The 13137-nt window shown below is 44.3% G+C and overlaps 1 protein-coding gene across 1 annotated transcript; it reads right to left on the minus strand.

Annotated features, from left to right (window-relative positions):
- Positions 1-4660: 4660 nt before the first annotated feature.
- Positions 4661-8381, minus strand: fzd10 (frizzled class receptor 10). Its single transcript, XM_053421763.1, has one exon. It carries the CDS (start codon positions 7537-7539, stop codon positions 5719-5721), a length of 1821 nt encoding a protein of 606 aa, XP_053277738.1. The 5' UTR covers positions 7540-8381; the 3' UTR covers positions 4661-5718.
- Between the last annotated feature and the right edge of the window lie 4756 nt (positions 8382-13137).

Consider the following 13137-nt stretch of genomic DNA (forward strand, 5'->3'; position numbering starts at 1 on the left):
GTCACTGCCTTCATAACATCGCCGGAAACACTCACACGCTCATACCCTAACACACACACACACACACACACACACACACACACACACACACACACACACACACACACGCACACACACATACACACACACACCACACACCACACACACACACACGCACACACATGCATTCACAAATACATGCCATTAAATACATAGACATCAAAATGTGCTTTTGTGATGTAACTCATGAACTTGAAAGAAGATGATTGCCTCTTTTCTAGAACATCACATCTAAGCAGCTAAATAAATTGTGGGCGTCCGCATGAGCAGGTCCGCCGACCGAGGAAAGCCATTCCTACAATTCTGCTGTTTTAAAATAATTGTTGAGCTCCTTGTGGATAAGGAAGGTTGCAGATTAGAGTCTTCTGCTAAATCACCATGGCAAAAATCTGGTTTCCAGCTGACGCCTGACTATTCACATCGCTCTAACCACACGATCTCTTGCCTTTGCAGTCACGTTGCAGCCCATGGGTGCCGGCACCTCTTCCTTGCATCCGACAGCGTTGTGCTGAAAGCTGCGTTTCTGTCATTGTAGCAGCAGAGAACATGTGCATCTTGTTCATCTTGCTCTTGTTAAGTTAATAGTTTGACGTTTTGGATATTATGCTTATTCCTTCGCCAAGAGTACAATGGAAAGTTTGAAGCCTCTCCAAAGTCTGTCCATTAAACATAAGGCCACCAGCAGCAACTGGTTGGCTTAACAGTATTCCTATATGTTTGCGTCTATACAATTAGCCAGGCATTTCCCCTCTTTATGGTAAGATAACCACGGCAGCTGCTGGCTAAAGCTTTATATTTAGCATACAACATGAAAGTGGTATTGATCCTCTCATCTAACTTTTGGCAACTCTACGAGATTTTGTGGCCCGATATGGTCGGATATCAGCTGAAAGGCCCCTTGCACCTGTTCTCCTATCTCCATATGTTTCCCAGAATGCACTGCATTCAGTATAAGCCCATGTTATAATTTGAAATGTATCGCTCTCGTGGCACTTAAGTGATTCTATAGTTGTGAATGTGGCTCTAAAGCCTTTTGTAAATGAGAATATCTTTGATGAAAAGCTGCCAGTTATTGGATTTCACATCTCTTACATTGTTTGCCAGAATTCGCTGTGCATGCTTTCACATGCACCAGTGCAAACAGGCCAATAAAAAGAGGGTCGGGCTGAAGGGAGGAGACTGGCATACAAAGAGCAATGTCTGAAAAGTAGCAGCGGTCGCCATGCTCTGGTGTATCTGATGTTGTATTCAGCCTAACTAGTCCTCTGAGGAAGTGTGCCGCTGCCCTGCCTGTATGGAGGGGGAGTGTCTGTTTGCACAGGTCTGTCAGTTAACACTAATCTGCCTGATCTCCACCTCAAAGTCACTCACTTCTCCACATGCAAATAAACATATTCAGCCCTCTTTCAAACCAAAGCCACTATCAAACACTTGTTTGATCAGCAGAGCGCCTGTGAGGTAGTTCATTATGCATTCGGAAAAAAAAGTGCCATGCCCCCGCCTTTGTCAGGACAGAGCTCATTGTTGCCAGCTTTTTATGTAATTACTCTCACCTTCAGCAGTGGCTGGGAACAACTGCCTACACAGCAAACTGAGGTGTGTGTCTGTGTGTGTGTGTGTGTGAGCTTTTCATGTGGCTTGTTACTGCAGATTGGGCATATATACTGTACTTTTACTTTGGCCTAGATTCTTTTCTATATAGATCAATCCAGACCATGAAGCCCACCCACACTTCATTCAACCCAAAGTCTCAGTACTCTGGATTTATGCGCCACGAGAACTTGTGGGATGAGAGGGGGCTTTCATTGCACTTTTCATTGCAACCTATGATAACACTTTGGGTGAATGAAAACTTGCAGCGCTCAGTGAAAAGTTTTTTCTTCTTCAGTAACCCTCTTACTGCAAGTTACTTCTTCAGCAGGAAAACAAAGCCGTTTCATTTGTCATGATGCAAAAACTATCTATCTTCCGACCAAAGGAGGCAGAATCTTCCAAAAGGCGACAGAGTTTGCATTTAAAGCAGCTGTCTAATACGAGACACCAGTGCCAAGAATCTGTGTGGGTCTAGCACATTAAAAGCACACATAACAACACCCACCCACCCCTCAGCATCCACCGAATTCCTTTGTGTGTATGTTGTGTGTGTCATGTATGAGTGTATGACATTGAGAGGCTAAGCAGTGCTTTGCAAACAGACAGGCCTGAACGAGTAAACAGGTGCTGCTGGAGCAGCTGAGGATGAGGACATGGGGCGTCTCCACAGAGCCCGATCAAAGCGATGCTGTCTCAGCCGCCAGTCATACCGGCAACTTGATTTATGTCAGTGTGTCGGAGAAGTTTATGACTGCTTGCAAAGGCAGCACACAAACTGAAGGTACACAGACTCATCCACGCCTCCAATTGCAACAACACGGCTCAGAGACGAAGGTGTAGTCATCCACTGACACAGGAGCATTGTTTGAAGGTTTTGACTGATGATGATGTATCTTTCTCAAATCAGGCTTTGACTTGCAGGGACTTAATTGTTCTGTTATCTCAACTTTATGTTTTTTAATACCGCTTGATTCCATAAAGACACTTAACATCAGCTCAATTACAGAGTGTGAAAAGCTGAAAATCCTGGCTCGCTGGCGAACCAGTTAGATTAAATTAAATTCAAGTCATTATCAAAGGTTTGATGCCGTTTCAACAACCCTGCTCACGAGCAGAAGCTTCTTATTGTCAACACATCACGAGCCAGCACGGACGCTGCAGCCTCCGTCATGGCACGGCGGAAAGAATGAGAGGCAGGAAGTGGGATGAGCAGCCGGGTGACGGCATTCGTCCCGGTGGAGTTTGGAGGTACGTGTGTCTGAGACTCATCAGCCTCTCGTCACATGGTCGGTGTGGGATTCCCCCGCTTGGTCAAATAAAGCATTTCATCGCCCAGAAACAACATGTAAGGATCAGATGGAGGATGTTTCACTCTGCTGAGAGACACTTTTGGCTTTATAGCCTGTGGTCTGATGAAATAAGATCTATACTTTTAAAGCCTAAATCCTGCAACACATACAGTTGAGTGTGATCCCCCCCCCAAAAAAAAAAAACCTTTCTTTCTTGCCAGCACACTTTGCCCTTGCTCTGAGCAAGATTTTTCCCTTTGAAGCGCAGAGAAGAGGAGAAGTGAAGGCTGTTTGGCTGAAGAAGCCCTGGAGGGGGGTGGTAACTGTCATTTATATTTACAGCCTTCCCAGACACCTCGGGGGCTGTTATCCAGGTGGCCTCTGTTGAAGCTCTCAGAAGCACTCACACCTTTTTTCACAACTCAGAGTATCAATAGACACTGGCTGACTTTGATTCAGCCACATAGAGGTTGTGAGTCATGAGCTTTTTTGACTGTTGAAACGGGTTGGGTTGATGCTGGAACTTGAATGCCCTCGGGGATTAAGTATTACTACACTTCTGAAACTTTATTCGACCAGAGAGGACTCTCACAGGTTATAAACTCTCAAAAAAAGATTTGAAGGTAAGGTGTGTAAAGGATCCTATAAAACTGCATATTCTCCCCCCGTATCCGAAAGTACAACCTCGTGCTTTACTTGTTACATTGACTTCTGACAATCTATTCATATTTCTATATGTCTCTTATACGGTTCACATACTTGTACATATACAATGACTCTAAGTATCCATGTTTTCCTGTTGCTCTGACAGCCCTGTCAAGACAAAAGTCAATTGGCCTTGCTCAGATTCAAGACCAGACATGCATATCTCTCCCTCTCTCTCCCTATCGCTCTCTCTCTTTCTCTCTTTGCACCTAAAAATCTGTTGACAGGGTAAAGGACCGTTTAACGTCAAACATCTCAGGATACCACACAATGTATTTTCAGTTTGCCTGTGCTTTGGAAAACGACTTCAGTCAATATGTAACAACTTCAAATCCAGGCCAGATGTGTCTTTAGAAATGTCACCATGCCCCGGCTGATAAGGAGAGACACGATGACAGATATCCTGTATTTTGGTTTGCAGCGATCCTGGTTTTCAAAGTCAGCCCCCTCCAAACAGTCTAATCCTGTCCTGAATGAGAGCTGGATTATTGTATAGCTCCATCATGGGTATGCACCGAAACACGCAAGAGAGAGAGATGAGGAGAAAGGAAGAAAGAGAAAATTAAGTTTTATATTCACTTATGAATGTGAAGAATTATACACAGGGTTATAAAAGCACCCAGTTTAAATGCAGAAAGGGATATAAAGAAATCATTAACAGGTAATCAAAATTGATATTTAACTTAAAATATAAGACATTCTGGTCACATAATTTACCCTTTTTTTTTTTTACCTGACAGTACCACTTTCAATTTTCAAACTTAATTCTTGATAAAACACCAATAGATCGCAAAAATCCAAGCATTTAACCAAAACTAAAAAAATGTAAAAATGTATAATCTGCTTGTTTTTTTTCTCTGTGAAGCAAATATGTTAAAATGGGAATAGAGATGGTACTGTTAATACTTTGGGTTGTCTTGTGTACCAGTGAATTTCTGCAATGTCAGGTAAAATTGTCATCTTTTATGAGATGTAAAAGGTTTCCAGAGACGTGTGAGTGCAACGTTTATGACACGATCTGCTCATACAACCAGTCAGTTATTATCATAGTATTTATATTAAAATGTTTGTCTTTCTCACTTTTGGTTATACAATGTTGTTTAAATCAATTCTTTCTAAAGACGAATAATTCTAAATCCAGTTCCAACATACCTGTACATTCCCAACTCAAGCTCACTGAAGTGGATTTGTGTGTTGTACAAGAATTACTGCTGCACACTGTCAGCATATAATGACAAAGGTTGTTACTGAATTAAAACATCTTAACGCAGCTGGACGAGGATGGAGACACAATCCAGTAGAGATAATAACAACACAGTTGCAATACACAAGTCCGACTTTACAAACATTTAAAACTAGAACGTTTTATTAATTTTTCTATAAAATCTCTGCTTTCTCTTTTTTTCCAGAAATATATACAAACGTTCTCTTGTGCTATAAAACAGCAAAGAAAAAAACAATGAAAACTCAACAGTGTGTACAAATAACTTTTTTCTGTGATGAGTGCTTAATAAATTGATGGTGTGGATTTGCCTCACAATGGAGTTTGTAAGGTCTCGAGCGCTTGTCAGCAGCTGCTCTCACTTCAGTTCAAACATGTGTGACACTGCCTCAGTTTGAATTAAAAAGCCTCCAAGCACAACACTCTCTCGGCTGTGTCTCTCTGACCATTTGCCTCCATTGTCTGCGGGGTTCTTGCATTGTCTGTAATCTGTCACTAACAGTACAAGTGTCTTTTTTGTTATGCCTGTAAGGAAAACACCTATTGCACATTATTCAAGTTACCCCGTGGCCGTCCAAATGGTTTATTCCACTCTTTTTTGTCTTGGGAACAATACAATTTTTTTTTCCACAACCAAGTTCCTCAATAGGATAAGTGAATCCAGGAGTAGCAGATTTTTCCTCAAACAAAGGCAGCTCTTGTTGCATGAGATGGCTCAAGATACAAACAAAACCCACATTGCATTATCTATAACAGAGTCTGCATAAATAAAACACGAACCTTGATTCTTGTGATGGCACTCTGATTACAAAGTCTCATTTAGATAAGGGCTTTACACATATTTTTGGGGTATATACAAGGAGAGCCAGCTCATACACATGTTGGAGGAGGCCGTGTGGGCTCATACTTAGTGCTGGGCCCTTTGAGAGATGGGTGAGGTTTGATGTAAGGCCTGCTGCTGGTGAACACACTGGCAGCCTTTCTCCTCGTCCTCTTCTTCAGCTTCCTGCTGAACACATTCTGCCACGACTGCAGTGTCTTTGACGTCCAGATCCACATGCCGCTGGTGATGCCCACCACCAGCAGCATGAAGATCTTCACCATGAAGATCTCGATGGCGGGGATGGAAGTCTTCATGACACACTCAGCCGACTCCGGCCCGCCGCCGTCCACACACTTCTGCTCCACTGCCAGGATGCGCCAGTAGTCCATGTTGAGCCTCTCGTAGAAGTAGCAGGCGATGACGCAGGTGGCGGGGACAGTGTAGAGCACGGAGAAGACCCCGATGCGAACCATCAGCTTCTCCAGCTTGTCCGTGTTTTCTCCCTCTGTTTTCATTATCTTACGGATGTGGAAAAGGGCAACAAAGCCCGACAGCAGGAAAGAAGTGCCAATGATAAGATAGCAGGAGAGAGGAATTAGCACAAAGCCGGTGAGAGCTTTGACATCCATGCTGCCCACGTAGCAGATGCCTGTCAGCTCGTCCCCTGCCACCTTCCTCATCACCAGGATCATGATGGTCTTCACAGCCGGGATGGCCCACGCCGCCAGGTGGAAGTAGCTGCTGTTGGCCTCGATGGCCTCATGACCCCACTTCTTCCCCGCAGCCAGGAACCATGTGAGGGTCAGGATAACCCACCAGAGGGAGCTGGCCATGCCAAAATAATACAGGATGAGGAACACAATAGTGCAGCCGGTGCTCTCCAGACCCTCCTGGATAACATATTGCACCCCATTGTCTCTGTCACAGGCTATTCTGTCAGCGCCCACAAAAAGTCGGATGAGGTAGCCCACAGAGTAAACACAGTAGGACATGGAGAGGAAGATGATCGGCCTCTCTGGGTATTTGAATCTCTGAGGGTCTATGAGGAACGTGAGCACAGTGAAGGCACTGGAGACAAAGCAGAGGATAGACCAGATGGCAACCCACACCAGAGAGAACTGCTTGTCTCCCTGACTCCAGTATACGTCCACTTTGGGGTAGCATTTGGGGGCACAGGACTCGCTCTTCTCCACAAAGTGGAACTTGCCTTGGTTGCTGCACGTCCGCTTGCTGCTGCTGTCTTTCAGGTGCAGGTCGTGGCCGCCCAGAGGCCGCTGTGGCCTGTAGTCTGGGGGCTGGGTGTGGGAGACTTTGGGGGGCTCGTCTGAGCCGTTGTTGGGCGCCTCCATGCAGAGGTTGTTTGGGTCATTTTTGGTCGGCAGCCGGGAGCAGTCCAGAGAGTCGGGCCACGGGAACTTAAACTGTGTTAAGATGGGCGAGCATTTTAACTTCACCTGCTCACACATAACTCTACACGCTGGGATGGGGTTGGAAACCTGCTCCGTGCACATGGGAGCGTACAGCGAGCACAGGAAAAATTTGAGATGACTGTGGCATCCAAACTGTATCAGTGTTGCAAACTCCTGCAGCTTTATCGCTGCCTCTTTTTGGTCATCGTGGCCCATGAGATTTGGCATGCGAGTCATATTGTAGCCAATGTCTTTACACTGGGGGATGTTGATGTGTTGACATCTCCCCTCTCCTGACCAGTCCGGGTCTATGGAGCTGATAGCTGAAGCTCCACTGCTCCACAGGACCAGCAGCGCATACACGAGGCTCAGTTTGGCACATGCACGCATCCTCCCGTCTTGTTTTAATGAAGAAAACGACAGGACGTCCATCACTACCGCAGCACACGTTTCTCTCATTGAAAAGTCTGTGATGAATCCAGGCTGGGTGTCGGTGCGTCGGGTGGATCAGTGTGGGAGAACTTACACAACTATCTGTAGGGAGATCGCTTTCTCATTTTAGGCGTGGAGAGTTTAATGAGAACATATTTCCCGCGATGGTCCGCGGACGCTTTCTCGCTGGAAGTATCGTGCGCACAGGTCCATGCTTCCCGAGCGCAAGTGTTGGAGCGGGACTTGCTCAGTGTCCCGCAGCACACGACTCAGTCTGCTGGGGTTCAAATAGAAGAGCTGGGTCTCTCAGACTTGTCTCTCACTGGTTCCCTGAAGATCCGCTCACCAGTCCTCGCATTTTAATGTCACTTTTCCCTGCGCAGCAAAGCGATGTGTAGGTCCGTGCGACAACTTGGAGAAAAAAAAAAAAAAATAGTCCTTTGCGCGGCAGCTCCTTTACGCAGAGATGTGTCCTCGCCGGGATCCCGACACAACTAAGCTGCAAAATAAATACATGAAACTAAACGTGTCCCAGAACAAGCCGGATTATGCTCCTCCCGTCACACAGCGGCGGCCAACGGGTGCGTCTGGTTTGGTGGCAGCGCTCGTCTGAGCTGGTCGGAGGCTCCGTCCCGGTCTAACCTGCCAAGAGATCCGCCTTCAAAGACACAGCTACTTTACATGAGAATGATGACACTGACACGCGGATTATTCTCGAGTCGTGCGGAACAGCTTGTTCATTATAGCGGGTTCACAGGCTCTCAGCGAACTCCCCTCGGCCCGTCTCTGTCGCTCTGTTTGCGCCCGGACACAAGATTCACAACTACGACAACACATTTCGTGACTATTACAAAATGCTGCGCGATACTCGGGACAAACACGAGGCTCCAGACGCAGCACACACCAAACATACATGGAACAGTCTGTGGCTGGACAAGTTTGTACACCCCCCTTCAAACTTTTAAGATGCGAGTCCTCTTCAGAATAGTTAACATATTTGCAGTTTTCGTGCCAAAACTCAACGAGAAATCTCTGTAAATATGTGCGTGTTGATGTAAAAGTTGCTCTTGTACCTATTTTGGACAACTGGCTGCAATGAATTGATTAAGGTTTTGTACTTCAAATTCTGCTGTCAAACAAAAATGAGAAAAAGTTCCCCCATAACTGCACAAGCAAAGAAAGTTAAAAATATGAAAACAAAGTACACAAATTTCAGAGCTTTACTTAAGTACTATACATAAAGAGCTATATTAAATTTCCATCAGCGACATAAACATCTTTCTGGAATCAGCCACAGTGATTTTCAGGAGTAAAAAGATTGTTATATGATTTTCATAGAGCAGAGCTTTAAATGCCAGCAGAATGCATGAATGATGTTGTATTTGTGGATTTCCCCCCTACATTGTATTCAATGTACAGGGTTTATAAACGAGACAGACCTACTGTGAAATATGCACATGGGTTTTTATCTGAATTCAGCCCAGATGAATTATTCATTCCTCAGTAGTCGATTCAAGGCAAGTTTGCAAACCGCACACAATAATAATGTTCACACATACACAAACAAAACAACAGTGGACACAAGAAACAATGGTCTTTCTGGTGAAAGAGACATGTGAGTCAATTTGTCAGTGTGTGGACTGCATGAAACTTCCCCCAGGCGTTTTTGAAAGCACCAGGGCAAACCACTCATGGGGGATATTTGTTTCCCAGTTTAGAATCTGTTTATAATGTAGCAGTGTGGGAATCTGTGTGTTGTGGCCGCAGCGTTCTTTGTGCCAAATTCAACAACACCTTGCATTCATTTATTCTTTCTCAGTGATGGATATAATCCAGCGAACAAATAAGGAGGATCGATGACTTTTTAAATGTCAGCCCAAAGTGTCGACATAATTCTATTGTTGAGAGTGAGCTTGCAAAAATAAATCAGCGGCAGCTCAGCCTTTCATTCCAGTGACATGTGTAATCACACCATTCGTTCAGGAAATTTTAAGTTCACACTGGGATAATAATTTATCTAGATCTACATTCACAACGATTTAAATGCACCTTTGTGCCTTATCATGGATATTTATGTGCCCTTTCTCCCGACCACAAACTCTAATGAAACCCTTTCTAAAGTTTGCTCCACAGGGACAGGCAACGTGGCCTTGCAGACATCGCACAGGAAATAGTTTTTCCATTGTTAACATCTAAACAAGCTTACATTTCAATGGACATTTTGGCAAATGTTTGTCGGGGATCTTCTGCAGAAAAAATATTCCCACATGTGAAGTTATGTCATGGGGCTATTGGGTAGTTGTGGCTCAGGAGTTGGAGCGGGTCGCCCACTAGCCAGAAGGTCGGTGGTTCGATCCCAGGCTCCTCCATTTCACATTACAAAATGTCCTTGGGAAAGACTCTGAACCCCAAAATGCCCCTGATGGCTGTGTTTGAGTGATGTGTGATAGAGCAACTGCTGCACAAACCTGCAGCGTACGAATGTGTGTGATAATGGGTGAATGTAAAGTGCTTTGAATAGTCATCAAGACAAGGCACGTTCTATTTAAATACAGACCATTTACCATTATTGGCGCAGGAAGATATTTCTAATTAAAAATAATGAACTAATCATAAAGCACTTTGTCCAAATCAGTTGCTATTCTCATGGGAATAACAGACTAATCTTTTTTGTAGCTTGTTATATTGCAAACTGAATCAATGGCCTCTGGTGAAGTAGAGTTTTTTGCATCTTCATCTCAGGTCATTGTGCGTTCCCCTCTCCCTCTCCAAGGGCACCATCTCCCCATGAGGACAGATGTTATGCCATACACTCACTGCCCTGTTAGCTCTGTGATAAAGTGTCTAGAGTGTATCCGGTCTCCTGCATGGGGCTGGCTCCAGCCTCCTTGTGACCCAGAACAGAATGACTGGTTTAGAAAATGAATGGATGGATGTGCTTTTATCAGCCTGCATGTTAAAGTGAAACACAGCACTACCAGTGTCACAGCCCGTTATAAAATGAACCAAACACAACGTGTCAACACAAAGAGTGCAGTAGTAAATGGCATCAGTAAACCCATGATGCATTGTTGTTAGAGCGAGTAAGAACTCCATCATGGTTTTATATCATCAGCCCGTTCAGGGAGGAGCAGGGTGGCATGTAATACTATGAGACGAATAGGTTATGAGGCCTTTTGCCTTTTTTATGTGTACGTGTGTGAGAGAGATCCTCCAGACCTCACTCACATTACCTTGTAAAAAGTAAGATTTATGCCGAGGCCCATGTCATGGTCTCCATCAAGGCTGAAATACTGATCACAAGTAAACAGCAGTGCTTTTAGAGCATTTAACAAGAGTCACTAAAAGTGCTTTTGGAGGTATTACTGAAATGTGTCTGTGCAAGATGAGAAACCTGGCACCAGCGTGCATAAATGGTTTAAGCACAGCATATCTTAGTGAGGGCATTTCAGCTGTTAGCGCTCAGTGTGTGGAGCAGCAGCATAAATATAGGGTATGAATACACTTATGAACACAATACACTCCTCCTATGCAGCTCAGGTTTCACTTATCCAGCTGTTAACGTTTGAAGGGGTTTTGGTCAGAACATATACATACATAGAAAACATTTACGTAAACACACACACACATACACACACACACACACACATACACACATATATATTTTGGGATATTCATAATGGTATGCAAACTATTTTCCTTTGTCCCAAAAACTGCATGCATCTTCGATAGTGTGACCTCTCACTCACAAAGACAAGGACAACAGCTGACATGCCTGCTCTGTCCCCCCCCCCCCCCCCTCTCCACTTACACGTTTATTATGTCGCTGATGTGTAGAGGAGATGACAAAAACAGACGGTTAGCTTTAATGTGAAGAAGAAGAATGTAATATCAATGCTTTGCCCCAGCCGGGCCCAGCTCTGCGTTCCATTCACTGATCATCCATCTATGAGAAACCCTGTCTGGCGTGTTTTAAAGCAAACAACTGACCTTATTATGGCTGCCTTTGGTGTAATGAAACTGACAAGATAATTTTGTCACACAGTCTAAAAAGAAGACACAGTCGTCTAGCTTGTGGTAATTCATCGGCTTTGTTCTGTTCTTGCTCCTGTCTTGCCTCCTGCCTCCTTCTCTTTCATGATTGTTTTGCTGGTCATGATGATATCTCTTTGAAAATGAGAAGAAAAGAGAAGGAGAGAGGAATCAGGCCTGTTCACTCTTTAGCATCCACGGCCTCAGCAGCGACTACTGTTCCTTTTATGTTCTTTTTCTGTCTCCCACCCTCTTTTCCATATACACCCCTTACACTCGGCTCATTCCTTCTGACACACGTGCAAAATGTGCACACACACACACACACACACACACACACTCACTCATTTTATCTCATCTTTGCAAGCACAACAGTGTGACGAAGAAAAGCAGCGCAGCTCCATCTCTGAAAAATCAGCAACTGTGAGATAATTCTGTAACTAATAAAGTGAAAGGAGGGGGGGCCCTTTGATGACTGAAGCTGAAAAGATATTTTATTTTTTGTGTGTGGGATTTGAGATGTGTGATTCTATGGAGCGAGCTGGCTCCCCTGCTGTTAGGCTCTGGCTGGAAGCTGGCCCCCTCTGGCTAATGTTATGGAGAATCGGAGGAATTTTATGGCTGTCTTTTCCCTCAGCCCCCTTTTTTTCTTTTGTTCCCCTTTGAAGAATGACTTTAGACATTTTATTTACATATTTAACCATGGATGAAAGAAGTGAAGGGTGAGGAAACAAAGCTCCTCGGGTTCTTCAGGGAATTTTGATCAGTAAAAATGAATTGAAGCCAATACATTTTTGTTTGCAGCGCCTGAAATTAAATGGGTATCAAACGCAGCACTGTGATGGTGACATTTCCGAAATTGACGGCATCTCTTCTTTGACGGGGATAATAAGATCTTCCTACACCAACGCTGTATCCCTAAGAATAATAACGGTAGTATTTCTCCTAATTGCTGACGTTTGATGACTGGCATGCTGTCCCGACATGTGAGGTATGCTATAGGAGAGATGGGGGGACGTTTTGGACATGTTTGGCATTGTTGCTGGCGCTGAAAGGGCATGTTGATTAAACGTACGGGTGGGGTAGGGCTATAATCTTCTTAACCAAGGCCCTCCTCTTCTCTTTCAGGGGGCACAATGAGAAGAAACAACACACTCAGTTGGAGGTGAGACTATTTGTCCGCATGCCCTGCACATTGTCCGGGGATCCTGTTCTCCCTCCTGATTGCATGCGTTCGGCATTTAGCTCAGGATGATCCTATTTATCAACATAATCTGTTATTTTCATCTTATTGCCTCTCTTTAGTTTGTGAAGAGGTTGGTGCCAAAAACCAAAAGCAGGGACGGAAAGGCTATTGCATCTCTACACAGACAGCAAAGAATCCCTGTTGAAAAAAAAGATGAGATTTCCTTTTCAACTGCTCACATAGATAATTTCTTACATCTTTAATAAGAGCACCAGTTCTCATAAAGGGTCAGACGTTTTGAGGAAACGCATATGAATCAAGCAATTAATTATTAAAGGGCCCTGTCAACATCAAAGCCCGCAGTATTCTTCCCTCATATGGTTTAAATAGTTCAATGAATAACTTAT

Source organism: Pleuronectes platessa, chromosome 4 (genome assembly GCF_947347685.1).
Source record: "Pleuronectes platessa chromosome 4, fPlePla1.1, whole genome shotgun sequence".
Lineage (NCBI taxonomy): Eukaryota > Metazoa > Chordata > Actinopteri > Pleuronectiformes > Pleuronectidae > Pleuronectes > Pleuronectes platessa.